The sequence below is a fragment of the Bos javanicus genome, chromosome 4 (genome assembly GCF_032452875.1).
Source record: "Bos javanicus breed banteng chromosome 4, ARS-OSU_banteng_1.0, whole genome shotgun sequence".
Classification (NCBI taxonomy): Eukaryota; Metazoa; Chordata; class Mammalia; order Artiodactyla; family Bovidae; genus Bos; species Bos javanicus.
The window spans coordinates 72,823,164-72,841,903 of NC_083871.1; the positions used below are offsets into that span (position 1 = coordinate 72,823,164).

Genomic DNA, 18,740 nt, shown 5'->3' on the forward strand with positions numbered 1-18,740 from the left:
ATTGTAAACTAAAAGTTAAAATCTTCAGGGAAATAAGGGGAAATGACCAGGAGTCAATAAGTTACTATGAGGATCAATGATAGATTGTATAATCTGATGATGTGAGATATAAAGTGGGATGATTTTTAGTGAAATTGTTGTAGGAAGGGGTCCCCTGCCAGGGCCCAAGAGTGGGCTCTTATCTAACACTCCAAAGTGGATGTCTGAGAAGACACAGTGCTGACAAAACAAGAGACTTCATTGGGCAGAGAACAGGAGGGTAAGGGAACCTAGAACTTCTTTGCCAATGTGGTTCCAAGTTTCTGGTTTTATGGTAAAGGGGTTTATTTCTGGGTTCTCTCTGGGCAATCATTCTGACTCAGGGTCCTTCCTGGTGGCACACATATTGCCCAGCCAAGATGGATTCCAGCGAGGAGGATTCTGGGAGGTTAGTACCTTTCCCCAATTGTCCCGATTGGTTTTGGCTTGTTATTTCCATGTTCCTTACCAGGACCTCCTGTCATAAAATAACTCATGCAAATGTTTACTATGGTTCCTGGCCAGGATGGGTTGTTTCAGTCAATATTTCCCTAACAGAATGAGGGAGAATGGCATGACATAGCAATGAGAGGTAAAAAGGGTAGCTTCCCCCATCCTCTCCAGACTTGCAGTCTATACTTAAGGGTTTGCAGGAGAAGCAGTTCTTCCACTGGGAAGCTGGTTCTCAGAGTAAGATGGTGAAAATGTGAAAGTGTTAGTTGCTCAGTCAAGTCCCAACTCTTTGTGACTCTGTGGACTGTAACCCACTGGGCTCCTTTTTGCATGGGATTCTCCAGGCAAGAATACTGGAGTAGGTTGTCATTTCCTCTTCCAGGGGAAGCTAGTGAAGGAAGTATTCAAAGAAGAGATTAGAGATAGGGGATTTTCCTAACGGCCATGAGTAAGTTCTGAAAGGCATCATATCTGGAGATGGGGCATGACGGGAAAAGGGGCAGAACAACCACATGGAGGTTAGAGAGCTGGAGATGAAGGATGATTTGGGAGCCTGAGCTTCTTGAGGCCACTACATGAACCAAGACAAAAGGCCTGATTTGGTTAATCTTGATGATTCTAAAGAATATCACTGTGAGTTTTGTTGGCAAGTAGATGCTGTCTTGCCAGGAACTAACAGAGTTTGGGACTCCCATTTGATTCCAACTCAAAAGGTTGTGCAAGTGAGAGTGTGGAGAAGTCTTATTTTGAGCATGGGCTCTTGACCTGTGACTATGGAGTCCAGCTAAGGGGGTATGGTCTCACTCCTAGAATATGGATGTAGAGAGGAAGGAGATGAAGGTAAAGATGTTAATTAGGTAGATGGCAATAGAAAGAGAGAATTTGAGGCTAACTCTGTCTTGATGATTTTCAACTAAATGATATAGAAATTGAAATCTTTAATTAGTATAAATAAATAATTTATTTGAACCACACCTAAAAATTGCAATTAAAAAAAAAAAGAATACCAAAACCTCTCACTTCTAGGGTACTTACTGAAAATCTAAGTATATTTTTAACTAACTGTGTCAGATTTTTTCTGAAAAAATCAGTCCTTGATTTGGTTGTAATGGAGTTCCCCCCCAACCCCATTCATTGTTTGCCATACTATTTTTCAGGGATTGGTTTTAATTGCTTTGCTGTAATGGGTTCCCTTGTGTCTTTGGCTTTCAATGTGGTAATGAGTCACAATGATCAGAATATGCCAACATACTATTATATTAATAAAATTTTACTAGAATATTTTTAGATATAATTTGATTGTACTTTCATGTCCTGGTATATATATTTTCATATATCATTATGTATATTTTTCATATATCAGAATAAACCTAGGAGATTCTGATTTGGTAGATGTGGGGATACCAGTTATTAATAAACAGAACTATGATTCTGCTCTAAAGCAAGGCTTGGAAACCTTTGCCTTAGTAAGAATAAGGATTTTATAAACAAGAGCTAATGTTAATGACAGTACCTATTGCAACTTTCATCTGATCATATTTACTTTAAGTCCCTAGTCCTTGATATTCACAATGAAAGCTCCCTGAAAATTTTCATCAGATTAAGACGTCCTCAGCAGAACATAGCTAAAATAGCCTCCACTTTAGGTACAAGGGTACACAGAAAATCTCTTGTATATGTATAAATAGGAAAGGAATTTTCATGTTTAGAAATTGTAAAATAATAAAATGAAACTCTCATCCAAAAGGCAAATCTTGGAAAAACTTTTGATTCACATTTGTAGTTTCCCTTTAACTTAGTTTAAACAAAATGGGAATTGTAAGTACTAGTTATTACATACTGAGTATACAGATAACAGTTTTTGCACAAAAACAGTGCTAAAAACTGGATGATTAATTCTCAGTGATATGAAAGTTCAGGACATTTATCCATTTTCTGTAGTGAGGCTTCTCAGCAAAGACGTTAGCTTGTCAGAGAATCTGGAAGATTAATGCTTGGCTAAACAAAGTGAGAAAATAAAGGAGAGAAAAGATGAAATGAGGGAAACAATGTATAGAGTGGAGAGAATGGGAAGAATGTTTTCTTTAAAAAACTTTCTAAGCTTATCATTTTTTATTACTATTAAATATAATAATGAAATTTGAGTCCTTAAAATTTCTATTTTCCCAGTTCTATACTTCTGAAAAGGTTTTCTTGGTCTAAGTACCTAACGGAATCTGTTGATTTTCCATTGTGACCCATGACCTATGGGGCTTTTTACTATTTCACTAGGTGGATTGTAGTCATATTTGAAACTTTTATAATTCTCTTGCAGAACTTCCTCAGCGTATGATAGGGTTATGTCCTGATAAGTTGAAAATGCATTTAATACACATAACCTATGGAACATCATAGCTTAGCCTGCTGCTGCTGCTGCTAAGTTGCTTCAGTTGTGTCCAACTCTGTGCAACCCCATAGACGGCAGCCCACCAGGCTCCCCCGTCCCTGGGATTCTCCAGGCAAGAACACTGGAGTGAGTTGCCATTTCCTTCTCCAAAGCATGAAAGTGAAAAGTGAAAGTGAAGTCACTCAGTTGTGTCCAGCTCTTCGCGACCCCATGGACTGCAGCCTACTAGGTTCCTCCATCCATGGGGTTTTCCAGGCAAGAGTACTGGAGTGGGGTGCCACTGCCTTCTTCGTAGCTTAGCCTAGCCTACCTTAAATATGCTCAGAACACTTACATTTGTCTACAGTTGGGCAACATCATCTAATACAAAACCTGCTCTATAATAAAGTATTTAATATCTCATGTAATTTATTGAATACTGTACTGAAAGTGAAAAATGGAAAGGTTGGCATGGAAACAGAATGGCTATAAGTGCCTAGATTGATTATTATTGTAATTGTGTGGCTGACTGGGAGCTGCTGTTCTCTGACCCGCCCGCCCAGCATCACAAGAGAGTATAATAAAGCATACTGCTAGGCCAGGAAACAGTCAAAATCCAAAATCTAAATATGATTTCTACCACATGCATATAGCTTTTGCACCATCTTAAAGTCAAAAATTGTAAGTTGTCTCTATGTTAACATCTAAAACAAGTTACATTGTGCACATTTTCTCTCTCTCTCTCTTTTTTGGGGAGGACCATGCCACACAACTTGTGGGATCTTATTTCCCTGACCAGGGATAGAACGTGGGCCCTGCAGTGAAAGCATTGAGTCCTAACCACTATGCTGCTGCTGCTGCTGCTGCTAAGTTGCTTCAGTCGTGTCCGACTCTGTGCAACCCCATAGATGGCAGCCCACCAGGCTCCCCCGTCCCTGAGATTCTCCAGGCAAGAACATTGGAGTGGGTTGCCATTTCCTTCTCCAATGCATGAAAGTCAAAAGTGAAAGTGAAGTAGCTCAGTTGTGTCTGACTCTTAGCGACCCCATGGACTGCAGCCTACCAGGCTCTTCCATCCATGGGATTTTCCAGGCAAAAGTACTGGAGTGGGGTGCCATTGCTTTCTCCGCCTAACCACTATACTGCCAGGGAATTCCCTGGAGACTGCTCTAAAAGGAAAACATGATGCTAATTTTGTACAATGTAACAATCATTGAATATATGAATAAGAAGGCATAATTAGCCTATTGTCTTGCAGTGTATTATTTTATAAAATTTTGTAGTTTGATTGGGCAGTTTTGCTTCATGTGATATTAGCTGGGGCACTATTATATTACATCTGGGAGATCCAAACTGGTCTCAATCATATGGTTAGGAATTATTGCCAGCCCTGGCTGGAAATTCAACTGGGGCTGTCAGCTAGAAACTCTACAAGGGTCTTGTTGTATGGCTGCTTAAACTTCCTCACAGCATGGTGAATGGATTCAAATATTCAAAGATGGAGAGTTCCATATGCATGGAAGTGAAAGTTGCAGATCTCAGATGTTATACAATATCACTTCTGTCTCATTGTGTTTGTTCTAGGACCAGCTCAGCTGCAAGGAGAGGAGAAATGATCTCCACTTTACCATGAGAGGAGTGACAAAGAGTTTGTAGACATCTTTGTTCAACCACAGTCTATCATCTGACCACAAATTATTTACATTTCTCACCTATGTAAAATGCACATATTCCTTCAAAGACTCCAGAACGATCTCATTCCATTATGCTATCAGGCTCAAACTCAAGGTTCAAATTCTTACCATCTCAATCTGATTAAACATTTATAGATGAGTTGACACAGATACAGGCCTTTGAACTAAAAGGACAAGTTATCTATTCCACATACATTCAATATATAATGGGAAATAAGGATAGGATGATTTCAGTAGATATTGCTATTTAAAAACCAGAGAAATAGGAGATACCCAGCTATCACTGGTCCATTGAAATTCTGATAGTCAGCCAGGTGTATGTCACCAGTTCCCCCGTTTTGGGAAAGGGATTATATGTTGATTAAAGCTCTGTTCATCGTCCTGGTAGTGGTTGCTAAAGGTTCTTGGCTCCACCATTTACGTCACCATTTTCTTTCCATGAGAAATGACCCAGGCCTTAATCTAAGTATCTTTCTAGGTCTGCTTCCTGGCTGTAAAAGACTTGAATTAACTTGTGTGTTTTAATCCAAGCTGGCAGTGGTTTTTTGGAGGGTTTCATTTGAATCTTATTGGTATTTATCCCATAAGACAAACCAAATCCACAAGTCTTGAGACAGGCCTTTCTCTACTTGGAGTAAAATGCCCTTAAGATTCTTAGAAGTCTTTTTGTTTAGGTGAGAATATCTATGAGTCATACCTTGAGATTCTTAGAAACTTTTTGCTATAGCTGAGAATCTAATAGGCAGGCTCTTAAAAATATTAAAAACTTTAAAAATATAGATGATATAGGTTAAGCAAAATAACTCTAAGACCATCTGAGGTCTTATCAAAGGGTCTTACTATCATACACTTGATATGATCTTGACCTTGAGGTCATATTTGCATGGAAGCACTTTGGATTAGGTCTTTTCTCTGAGGCTATTTGGTTGAAAATCTGTTGCTGATTTGGATTTCTTTATTCATTTGTTTCTTTCTTATGCATATTTAGTGGGAATACTGTAATGAGGCATTCTCAGTGCATCACTGCAGGGGCTCATGATTTTGGTTTCTTCTGTTATTGACAATGTTAGCTATTATCACTCAGTTAAGGTTGATGTCCCCCAGTTTTCTTCACTGTGAAGTTATTAGTAGGATACATTTTGAGTGGAGACTTGAATATTGGGATTTATCTGAGAGAGTTATGCATTAACCATATTGAGTTCTTATTCATGGAGCCAAAGAATGAACTTCCCAAACAAGACAATAGGATTTATTAAAGAGAAGGAAAGTACAAAGCTGTCAGCATAGACACTGAGAGGGGGTAAAGAGTCCCCCCAAGGTGGGATTTACAGCAGTTTATATCCTTACCAGTATCAATCTGTACAGTTTTGGTTGGCTCCTGTCCTTAAAATGTGTCATTTTTAACCAATCAGTTTAAAGGTCAAGATGTTTAACATCTTTATTACTTTTTTGATCCTCAGATTAAGTCGCCACCCTTTTTCATGCCCACTGGCCATTTTACAATGGACCAGAAGTATGGGCTAAAGATGAATGATCACCCACATGGAACAGTTAATGACTGCCCTTCCCTGGATCTGAATGCTGATAATTTATCAGACCAAGGACACATTCCAGGAATTCTCTACAAAGGGTATAATTTTAGTTTAATGGAGTGAAATGTTTATTGAAAATAAGACAGAGGTCTCAGAGTCCTGCACTGACTGCCCAGCAATTTCTATTTCACTAGCAGCTCAACAGCCAATACCGGAGAGGCGTGTGTTGATAGAAAAGAAAATCTGCCTTTTTCTGGAGGCTGGCAACTGGGGGAGAAGGCAGACTCATGTCCGAAGTCCAAATCTCCACCATTAATCAGTGGGCATGTTTTTAAAGGGGAGTTTCAGAAGTGTGTAGGCAGAGGGAAGGGGGGCTATATGCAGAACAGCACAGTCAGCTCTGACAGTCATCTTGAATTAGTCATGTAGTGGCCTGATCAGCATCATTTTGATTATTTTAGGTGCAGCTGATCTTTAATTCCAGGGTTGATTTTCTTGAGTCTGGATCTCAGAATTTTGGCAACTTATGTGATGGCTGTAGTCTGGTCATCATGTAGTTAACTTCTTCCTCCTGGTGGGATTTCATTATCTACAAAACAGCTCACAGGATATGGCTCAGAATATTATCTGTAGCCCTTGAGGAGGAACTAAATGTCTTTGACTTTTCTTAATGACTAAACTACTACTTTTTGGTCTTGTTTGACTATTTTCCTTTGCTTCTGCATTTTATCATTTCTCTCATTATATTTATTATTTGACTAAAGTTTTTCTACAAACAAGTCAGGCAGAGGGCATGGAGGAAGTTCTGTCCTGGGAAGGCCCCATAGGGTCTTATTCTATTTCAGAGACTGGCTCAGAAAACAGGGGTGTTGGTAGCTTGGAAAGATGAAGCAGCCTTTTTCTGTTTCCATTCTCTCAGTGAATATAGAAGTGAGGTCATTAGCAGGGAGTTATAATGAAGAAATGCCTTGGGGATTTTAGGAGAGAAAAATTTGGAAGGATCTTCTCAGAGTAAATTGACCAGGAAAATGCACTAGTGGATTTATGGGCAAAGGGGGAGCACATACCATTGTGTTCATAAATTATGTGGCTAGATGTATGACCATTCAGGACGTTCTGCTTCTTAGGGTCAGACTTTGATTAGTAGAAGAGTTAAGTTTTACCAAGGTTGAGGTTTGGCCAAGTGAGCATAGTGTAGAGAGGAAGAGGAACAAGGGAGAGATTTCATGATAAATCATGGACTGTAAAGTAGATTAGGTGGACAAGAGAGAGATGAATGATGGTGAAAAAGTAGTACGTAGGGTCAGTGGTTTAAAAATCTCCAAATGAAGTGGAACTGGACACTGCAGGTCCCCTCCAAGGGCCATTCCATTTACCCATTTCTTATTTATGGATAATGGGCTTCATTCAGTCTCCTTGACCTGTGTTCCAAATGGCTGAATCAATCAGGGCATGGTCCTGGTTCCTAATACCTTTGGATTCTTCTGTAGGAACTAAGGCCCTCATCCAGGTGGAGGATGGTAACTTCAGATTGACTACAAGATTCCTGGAATACTGGAACACCACTGTAATACCTCATGTATGCGTACATGCTAAGTCACTTCAGTTGTGTCTGATTGTTTGTGACCCTATGCACCATAGCCCCCCAGGCGCCTATGTCCATGGGATTCTCCAGGCAAGGAAACTGGAGTAGGTTGCTGGTGCCCTCCTCCAGGGGATCGTCCCAACCCAGGGATCAAACCCACATCTCTTATGTCTACCTGCATTGGCAAGAGGGTTCTTTACCACTAGTGCCACCTGGGAAGTCCCTGTGTTACCTCACTACCAACCAATCTGAAAAAGTTTGCACACAGTGGATGATAACGAAGACTCTGACCTCCTCCCCAAATGATTCTCTCTTTAAAAACTTTCCTTGTCATGCAGAATGTTTGGAATAGGTTTTTGGACACAAATCTGCCTTCTCCCCAGGGTGCTGGACTTCTGATTAAAGCAACCTTTTTTTTTTTTTCCAGCCAACACTTGTCTCTCAAGTATTGGCTTTCAAGTCAAACCTGGGTTCGGTAACACAAACAGTTAAAGTGAGAGTTCAAGAGAAAGATGGGTAGGAGATGATGCGTAAGGAGTGGGATAATTGAAATCAGGATTTGGGAGACTTTTCACATATGTTCTGGTTTAATACCATACCAACTTTATAAGGAAATTTTTATTATCTTCATTTTAGACTTGGACAAAATTGTGTTCGTAAAGATTAAATAACTTGGCCAAGGTCACAAAGCTAGTCAATGGCAGTTTGGATAGGAAATAAAAATATTTGGTTTTGTTTTTAAATTCCAAAAGCTTTGTACTATACCAGCTGCCTCTGATTCATGACAGTTGCCCCCTAGACAAATGATAATCATTATTATGACTGAAAATGTTGACATTGTATTTGTTTTGCTTTTTCCAGGCTTATTATGGCATGCAAATAAATTTTAAAAAGGGGGCCCCAGAATTCATTTTGAATTTTTAAAACATTTCCTTACTTCCTTTAGAAAATAAGTGGGTTTAGAATTTGACTGGAAATGATTTTCACTTGTCTTTCAAAATTCAAAAAGAATCATTCACACAGCACTTTTGAGAATGGAGTAAATTCTTCCTGATCAGATGAAATAAAATTTTCCGTATGTTAAGGAGAGTCTCTGTTTTCCTGTACTTAAAATTAAGTAGATTCCTACTTAATGATAAACGATGATTAAAATAAATAATAGAACTTAAAAAGACAATTTTGATTATCTCTACTTTAGGAGGCTTCAAAAATTTGTACTGAGGTTCTAAATTGGTGGTAGTAAGGATTTTTATGTTTCAGTAGAGGAAAAAATTATGGTATTTTAAATGGAAGGTTTTTCAGCCCAATAATTAAATAACAATACTTACCCGACTTCCACAATACTGCAAACAAACAGAACCAAATTGTGTGGGCTGCTTTTGGTTTAAATTACATAGTGCCCTTTCCAGCAAAACTTTACATATAGAGGCTTGATTGAAATAGCTGCATAATTTCTGAGCAGAGGCTTTTCTTCGCTGTAATTACATTCCTGTGGTGACTCATACTCTCTTAATTTCTTGATTTTACAATTCAAAGAAGAATATTCCCTTGAAATTTAAAAACCTGGAAGACTCAAAAGCTATTTTTTAAGAAATTTATTATTGTTATTATTATTACTCCTACTGCTACTACAGTTCCTCCCCCTCTAAGTATCATTCTACATAGTTGCTTTTGATCTTGCTCATGCTGGCTCCCATAATGGGGGTTTACTCACATGGCAGTGAAGGAGAAAGGATCCAACATTAGGGATGGGCTGTTCTGGATTCAGTGGCTTACTCAGTGGAGATATGGGGCTTTTACTCTGATTTTGTAAGCAAATAAGGTGAGGAGGAGGTGTCCCTGGAGAAAAAGAACTAGATATAGCTTTTTGACATAGAAGTCATTTGTGGTATAAGCCTGGCCAACTGCTTGACCTTGAGCAGATCTCAGTAATAATGATCTTAAGGAAACAAAATAAACTGTTTTCAGGGAAGAGAAATAACAACAGCAAAGATAATAAATCAGTTGTAAAGACTCCCAGTTCTGTTTCAGTGGTAAAGATTGGCCTTAAGTACTTTCTTGAGCTGTTTTGCAGACTTTAAACTCACGTAGGGCTAGTGCTCAATCATTACATCAAGTGGAACCTAAGGAAAGATGATGTTGATTTTTTGCTGACCCTCATGACTTCAGTCAACTGAAGTGTGGACTCTATTAACTGTTCCTCCAATTCTTTGCTGAATTTTCTCAAGTCTTTTCATGAATATGCACATACCCTTGACTTGAAACTTCACAATTTTGCTCTTGGGGAAGACACTGCTTTGGGGCAAGGTGTTTTCCTTACTTGTTGCAAGTAATAAATTCTTTATTCTCCAGCTCTTTGGCTTGGTTGTATCTTTTGGCCTGAGAGTCACCAAGAGAGAGACTAGGTTTGAGGTGACAGGATTCACCCGCTGGCACAGCTCGGTTTCTCTCAAGAGACTGCTTATTTTTGATTTTCTATTTCTCTTTCCTTCATCTGGTAATTTTCTTTTTTTTTTCTTCTGAATTTACTAGTTCAGATTCCCAAGAGAGGGAACCTGGCTGGCTCTGCTAATAAATGCTGCCACTGTCACTGATGGAGAAGTTGTTGGAGACTGATAGTAAGGTTGGGGGCAGTGTTTTGAAAACATCTGGCTGGTACCTCTCCTGTTGGGGGTATGGTCTTGGATAAAGATTAGGATGTGAATGTGCTTTAAAAATTTAAAGACTTTAAAACGTTTCATGAGTGTTGTGTCTTGAGGCACCTTATTAAAGGGGAATTTTTTTCTCATATGTAGAATTAGAGATAAGTATATTTAAGATGATGTAAATATTTAAAAATTAATAATATATAAGAAACTGGTGGTCATTTAGGAGAGATTTCAAAAAAGATTATTTTAGAAAGCTGAAGTATATTCTTTTTCATTTCTTCTAGACTTCCTTGCCTCTGTTTGATTTTTTGTGTGGGGGAAACATTTTGTTAGATAAAATATCACACATAACACATGAGAAATGGTATGGTATAGTAGCAAATCAAAACTCTTTGATATAAAGCTAAAGCAAAGATCATTTCAAAGTTAGGGGCAAAGCAGTTAGCTGTTGGGGAAGGCTGTGGCTGAACAGGAGGTGGGGAGTGTGTGAGGGTGAAAGGATTCCACCTTAGCATGTTAAGCTTGATATGCTTATTAGATATTCAAGCAGAGACATCCAGTAGATAGTTAAATCTCCAGTTTGAGAAAAAAAAAAAAAAGGTCTGAATTTGAAATAAAAAATTAGATATTGACAGTGTCTTAATACTTAAAGCCATGAGACAGGAAAAGAGCACCAAGGAATATGGAGAGAGTGTCTCCTGGGAGTACCTCACTATTCAAACGTTGGAGAAGAGAAACAGCAAAGGAAACTAAGAAGGATGTAAGGAATAATAAAAATTTAAATTAAAATCTTTGTATACAAAAAAGCTAAAGTAAAAAAATGAAGAGTAAGATGTCTTAAAAATGATGGTAGTTTCCTAAACTTGCTGAACTATATTGGTGGAATTAGCTCTGCTAAGCAAGGGGGTGACAGGTGGATTAGTCAGTTCAGCTTCATATCCTTTTACAAGTACTAGGCTGTGTGTGTGTGTGTGTGTGTGTGTATGAAAGAGAGAGAGAGAGACCTATAAAGTTTTGTTTTTGCCTTAAAATCTATATTAAATAAATCATTCATGCTGGAATGTTGTCAACAGTGGTGATTTTCAAATGATTTACATATTCAAGGTCCTCTTTCATCATCATTTTTTTTTTTTTTTTTGCAGTGATTTGCTGTCCTCTAAATATGTGGAGAGACACATTGAACATGGAGGGAAGACTGTGGAAGTAAAAGTAAGTAAAATTTTTCTCTTGAGGAAAACTCTGAGAATCTTTTAAGCACTGATGATAATTTAAATTTTCCATGATGCTTCCAATATACAATTTGGGGTTTTTTATATTTCAGAATTTATCATTAAAATGTGTCACTGGCTTAGGGGAAAACTTAATTATCAGTAAAAGAAGTCTTTACTACAGGAATTGTTGGAGTTATGTTTTGTGGGATTAATATTACTGCAAGTAGTTCTCTTTTAGATTATATCACAGAAAATAATTTCTGAAATTGGTTTTTAAGGTTAGCACTGAGAACGAAGAGGTGGAATCAAGTCTAGGGTAGGTGCCTGGCTTTGTATTCATTTGGAAAAATTCATCTGGAAAAATTATGAACTTATTATGTCAACAGGGATATCCCAGAGAGTTTTAAATCCCTGGAGACAGAAATATCAGGATATTGGTTCTTGTTGGGTAAACTCTGAAAAAGATTTCATACAAATTTTTTTTTTTTCTGATTTGTAAGTGGTAGACCCAAGTTTGATCCTTGGGCCAGGAAGATCCCCTGGAGAAGCAATGGCTACCAAATCCAGTATTCTTGCCTGGAGAATTCCGTGGACAAAGGAGCCTGATGGACTACATGTCCAAGGGGTGGCAAAGAGTCAGACACAACTGAGCAACTAGCACTTTCACTTTCATAGGCATAAGAATGTGTCTGTCAACTGATGATGCTGTCTGAGGTATATGAGACCAAACAGCACCCAAGAGTTTCTTTAGAACCAATGTTTAATATAAATAGTTTTAGCTAAGTGTTTATTTTCTTCTGAACAGGAGTTTAAGAAATAGAGCTTGTCCTGTTCTTCCCTGTGCTGCTTTCCAAACCCAGGGCCTTCCCTCCTCTTATAAAACATGTAAACACTATCTGACTTTTGTGGTTATTCTTTCCTTACTTTTGCTTATAGTTTTATTACCCAAGGGTGTCCTAGAGTTTAGTTTTGCTTAATTTTTTACAAAAATAAGTTTTTAAAAACTCTCTTTTATTCCATTGGTTATCTTTATCTTTCTTTTTATTCTTCCTTGCAGTTTATTTGTTGAAGAAGTCAGATTATTTATCCTATACAGTCTCTCACAGCCTGGGTTTTGCTCTTGATTGTAACTTTATATTTACAGTAAAATGAAATATATTTTAGTGACCTTTCCTTAAGATAATGATTTGTATTATCTGCAAGGCATTCTATGTCTCATTGAAGGAAGTGTTATTCTGCTCAGAGAGGTGCATAATCCTGATCTTAAAGTTCTATTAAACCTTTTTCCCATCAAAGTTTACAAAGAAAGGTTTTAGGCTGAAAAACATGATAAATACTTTTTATGTGTTTTTTTTTAATAAAATATATGAATATCTTCTTTCACTTACATTTATTTCCAATTCATTTAAAAGTTAAATTTGAAGTTTGTCCCTTAGTTTAAGGAGAACTTCTGTGTATTTAACATAAACTTTAAGAATGTAAGTGTGAAACCTCAATTAATTAGAATACCCTGGGAACAAAATCTTTTTGTTTTGATTGTGTTGAACTATGGCTCTGGATTTTTAAGACAAAAGAAACTGAAGTTGATGTGGAGCAGTAAATAAGTCTAAACCATGCAGTTTGCTGTTTTACGGCTAGCTAGCTTTTTCTGTCTTGAAGCTGAAAGGTGCCAGGATTTTGTTTAGTCGAAGTGTCCCATTACATAGGCTCTGGTTCATCAGTATTATAATCCTAATATAGTAATTACTAACATTTATTGCTCATGATGTGACAGTCATATGAATTTATATATGTTCAATTCTCCAAACAACCTGTGATTATAAAATAACTATTATCCCACTTGACAGGGAACTGAGGTACAGAGAGGTTACATAACTGGCTGAAAGTAACACAGGCAGGAGGGGTAGAGCTGCAGTTTGAATCTAGGTTATCTATCTCTGGAGCTGACTCCTAACACCATGCTATCTACCATATAGTCTACATTTATGTAAAAGATTAAAGGCAAAAGGAAAAGGCAGTGGCAGAGGACAAGATGGTTAGATAGCATCATTGACTCAATGGACATGAATTCGAGTGAACTCCAGGAGATAGTGAAGGATAAGGGAGCCTGGCGTGCTGCAATTCATGGGATCGTGAAAAGATGGACTCAACTTAGTGACTGAACAACAGCAAATGTAAAATAAGATAGCCATACAAAGTGAAATGTATCTTATTTAGACTTATTATATACATATCTCATTTTCTGGAGGTTCCTAACAATTGCACCTTTATAATCTTATCTTTAAACTGAAATGGTGGTCTGTGTAGTGGGCCTTTAGGTAGCCCTCTCAAATTTGGTTATGCATTTGGGTAGCTTTTCGGTAGCATCAGTTGCCTTGGGCAAAAATGGTAAAGACATACTCTAGTACAAGGCCTATTTTATTTTTCATATCTCAGGAAAATTGCTATAGTAGGAGTTTTAGAACACTAGGAAAGGAATGGTAAATCTTCTGTATTTATGGATGGGGAAGGAAGTAGATTTCCCTGGAGTCAAAAAGTAAAAATAGACATCTTGGAAGAGATATGATTTATTATTGTATCATTACCAGTGAATGATCATGACCAGTCACCAGTGTTATTGGTTCTGATAGTATTTGGTTAAATTATTTGATCTCTGATGATAATGATCACAAAGTAATAACTGCTGGGTATCTTTTTTATTAGTTCAAATTATTTCTAGACTGAATGTGACCACTCCTAACCTGTCCTTGAATCAGAATCCTAATCGTTAAGGATGGATATGTAGAGACACCCATTTTCCAGTATTGACTTTTGACTGGCACTTAACTGGTTACTGCCTATCACTTAATTGAATTGAGTGCACTCAGGGATCATTGTCTCAAAGTCCTAATTGGTTCCATTGTGGCAGTAAGAAGATGGGTAAGAAGGCATTGGAGAGTGGGTCAAGGTTGAAGTCTGGAGATTGGAGAGTGCTGGGTGTTGAAGAGCAGGTGTCAGAGGAGAACGTGTTTGCTTAAGGGGTGGGAGAGGTTATTATGACTAACCCGTTCCAGTATTCTTGCTGGAAAAAGCCCATGGACAGAGGATCCTGGAAGGCTATAGTCATTGGGGTTGCAAAGTCAGACATGATTGAGTGACTGAGCAGAGAGAGGGAACCTTTTACTTTGATGGGATGGTGGTAGAATTTTCCTTAAAAAATATTGTTTAGGTAAACTGAAATGGCCACAGTCATTTCTGGGAACTGAGTATCAGGGAAGTTGATATAGAAGCAAGGAGAAAGCCCGAGTGTTTTCTTACAAGATAGCTTTTCTCCTGCTGGTCACATCCATCTCCCCTCCCTGAGGTTTGGCAGCTCATGAAAGATTTCTAGCTCAGCACAGTATTGTCCCCTAGCAGGAGGCTATGCTACAAGGAGATTCCCTTTGCATTCAATTTTAAAAGTTAGATTTCCAGCTCAATTCTATTTTCTTTTTTAAAAAAGAGAGATATACCTTAAAAATCCTGTCTTAATCATTTTGTCTTCCAAAATGAATGTGTCAGCGACAGGCAAAAAAATACTAATGGAGGACAGCTATAAGAAATCACTTAGAAAAATTTACATGTGATAACTGTCAGGACAATGGATACCTTCCTGGCTTATGCTAACTTTCTAGTGTCTATAAACCTGAAAATCATCCATATAAAATTGCTTTTGATCTTGAATTGTATTCAGGTTTTCTCATATTGTTTTCTAGATTTCTCCATGAGGAACATAATTCTCAATACTTGAGTACTTCAAACGTGCACAGTGTGTTAAAGAAATAATGTTTCTTAAGGTATCTTTTAAGAATTTTTTTTTAACCAAAAAAAAAAAACCCCACAAGTGATTATATGGTGCTATAAAACATTGTAGACTCCTTTATTAGGAAAAACTCTTCTCAATTATTAGTGACAGGATTTAATTTATTTAAAATGTACATTAGAGCTTAGTGACTTCATTTTGCTTCTATTTTTTTTTAAATGACACCTTTACTTAACATATCCTTTTATGAGATGTAGATTTTTCCCAAACTCATTGCATATAATTGAACAGTACATAAGAGCTTGAACTGTTTCTTTTTTTAGTCGTGGGGAGCACAAAAATAGCTAGTCAACTGCCAAAGTGTCATTACATATATTTATTGCAGCAGAAAAGATGAACAAAGGGATTAATCTGTTTTTACTTATCCTGCATATCCAGTTTCCTTATTGATTCTCAGAACTGCATTACCATCCAGATTCTTGGTTCTTTCTATAGAAGCAAGAAGAGTAAATGATTAAGTACAAAAGAAAAACCATACCTTGGTGTGCAGTAAATTGTGCTGCATGCCTTAGTACAGAGCCTCCCATACTGCTGAATCTTTTTTTCAAATAGCTTTTAGAATGTCTTTGTTTTTGAGGCTGTCTTTGAGATGAAATGCAAGCAATAGCCATGGAATCTATACAAAGTAGCCAAGTAATCTATACAAAGGCTATTTAAAATCTCTCTCTCTTTTTATTTTAAGGAGAGCAACTCAGCAGCAGTACTTCTTTTCCAAAATGTCTTTCTTATTTACATCTTTTCCTTATGTTACAGAAACAGGCTTTCTATCTTGAATTCTCACTATAGTAGCTTTTCTAGAACTTCTTGGATATGGGAAGAATACTTAGTCACCTAGATAGTAATGAAGTCATATGGCCTATGAAGATGCTTTTATAAAGGAATTTTTTTAATGGATCTATTTATAGTTGTCACCTAAGCTCTTAGTTTTATCATCCTTAATTTCAAATTGAAGTTTCAGGCATTTTCCCTGACTCTGTGGAGACGGCGGGGGCGGGGGAGGGGGGGGTGGCATTTATCCAGTAAAGAAACCCAGTAATCATTTTAAGGCCAGCTGAGGGGCAGACTATCAATTAAAGACCTTTAGTTGGTCCTTGAGGGACTCCTGCTACAATGATAGGAATGTTTGGCAGATGCGACTACCCATATGTTTGAATCTGTATGTATGTTCTTCTGCTGCACTTCCTGGATGATTTAGGTTAAGGACTCTCAGCACTGAGCCTAAACTCTGAAAGCAGAACTTCTGGTGCGAAGGAAAACTAAAGATGCAGGTGTCATAGGTGAAATGGGCATGCATTTACCTCACACAAGTTATTTTGGCCAGAACATTTCAGATGTCATAGCTATGGACATGATATTTGTTTACACTACTAAAAAAATAATTTAACCACAAATATACATATTTTAAAATTAGATGACTTGGAAGCATTTTTTCTCAAGTACATTCTCTAAAAGAGTTTAGCTATGACTTAACATCAACATGACTTGTAATTAAATTAGAATGATTAAAGAAATATTGATCAATATATTTTCCTTATACATAATAATTAGTTACTAGCTACAGCTAAACTAGTTTTAAACTTTGTTATATTTAATGACTTCATTAGCTCCTAACAGCTGACGTAAAAGATTTTTCTTAACCTCAGGATATAAGAAGCCTGCAAGAATGAGATCTAAACTTTCTAAAAAGTAAATGTACTAACAGGGTTACTCTTCTAACAATTGATTAGAAATTATTGAGTTGAATTTCAGGGATGGTGTGATTCAATTCCAGGATCTTCTAATTCAGAGATGATTCTGTAATTGCAAATAGGACCAGCACAGGAAACCTCCTCCTTTGGGTCCTGTGGGTTTGAGTGGCTTCCCATTTTTAAATGCTTTCATTTTAAATGGTGAATTATATCAGAAGAATGATTCAATTTTCTTGTTACTATTGAAAGAGCCATGATACTTTCACAGAAGTTTTATGAAGTATTTTAAATGCTGAACAAAAGTGTAACTGGAAAATCTATTTATCTGATGGTTGGTAAAGCAAGTCCTGGGCTTCTCTGGTAGTTCAATGGTAAAGAATCCTCCTGCGTTCGATCCCTGGGTCAGGAAGATCCCCTGGAGAAGGAGATGACAACCCACTCCAGTATTCTTGCCTGGAAAATCCCATGGACAGAGGAGCCTGGAGGGCTACAGTTCATGGGGTTGCAAAAGAGTTGAACATGACTTAGGGACTAAGCACACACACAGGGAGTCCTAGTGAGCTATTTTCATTGATTGATAATCACCATATGTTACTGTCTTACTGTCCTGTGGAAAGACTATGCTTTTTTCTTGCGATCTATTATCTCCAAGGCTAGTCTTATCTTAGAGGCGAATAACTGCTGCCAGCAGTTTAATGCTAGTCACTTGGAAGAGTTAACCATGTCTCACAAAGCCAAACTCATTTTGCTTCCTTAAGGCTATCGGTGGCATATTCTCTCTAGCTAAAGAAACCTCACTTTACTAGAATTTAAAAATATGATGATTTGCTATAATGACTTTATATCATTCTCAAAATTTGTATTTTTGCAAATAAATAATTATTATACCCATAAGTGCTCTAAATTTTACGATCCTGAATTTCCCATTTTGTACAATCTCTACCTCTTTGAATTATGTTGATATTCTCAATGAGATCAATACTGGTAACTGCACTGAAGAATAATAAAAGTAGAATTACTAGTTGCAGTTGGAGAAATAGCAAACATGTGTATGATACTTACTATGTGCCAGGCACTAGTCTAGTAAGTGTTTTACATATTTTAAATCATTTACTCCCTCAGTAGTACCACTGGTATCCTCATTTTGCAGATGAAGAAACTGAGCACATAGAATTTAACTAACTTTCCCTGGAATTTGTAGCCAAGCAGTCTGATGCTGGAATTCATGCTATTATTCACTATAATTTATGCTCTTTATGGAAACCAATAATTATAGTGGCAGGGGAATCAAAATACAGATATATAAATTACAGCATTTCATTTTACCATTTACAATTATCAATACATCTTCCTTAGCAGATGTTTTAGTAAGCCATGAATTGGAGATGTAATCGTTTGGTTTGAGTGAGTCTCTTTTCTTCTAAATATAAAATTTCCATTATCCTAAAGACAAGTAAATGCCCTCTAAGAATGCCCTGTTTTTTCAATCATTTTCTCTTGGGGTTTATTTTTATTCCTTCTTTGTACTCCTTAGAAGTTAGACTGAGTATTGTTCAGTAGAGGGAATTGCTGTGGCTTTTAAACTGTAACCATATGAAATATGTTGCCATCCTGCACATGGCAAACACATGGCTTCGTTTTTATGCCCATCTTATCCCTACGTGTACTTTTGTCTGGAGTGGAGGAAATGTAAAGTTTTATGGAC

The 18,740-nt window shown here is 37.2% G+C and overlaps 1 protein-coding gene across 10 annotated transcripts in view; it reads left to right on the forward strand.

Annotated features, from left to right (window-relative positions):
* Positions 1-18,740, forward strand: part of ADAM22 (ADAM metallopeptidase domain 22) — a 238,318-nt gene that overhangs the window by 109,817 nt on the left and 109,761 nt on the right. For all 10 annotated transcript variants that reach the window (XM_061414358.1, XM_061414361.1, XM_061414360.1 and 7 more), the window contains exon 4: positions 11,438-11,504. In XM_061414358.1, coding sequence (XP_061270342.1) covers positions 11,438-11,504 — 67 coding nt within the window. The remainder of the gene's footprint in view (positions 1-11,437; positions 11,505-18,740) is intronic.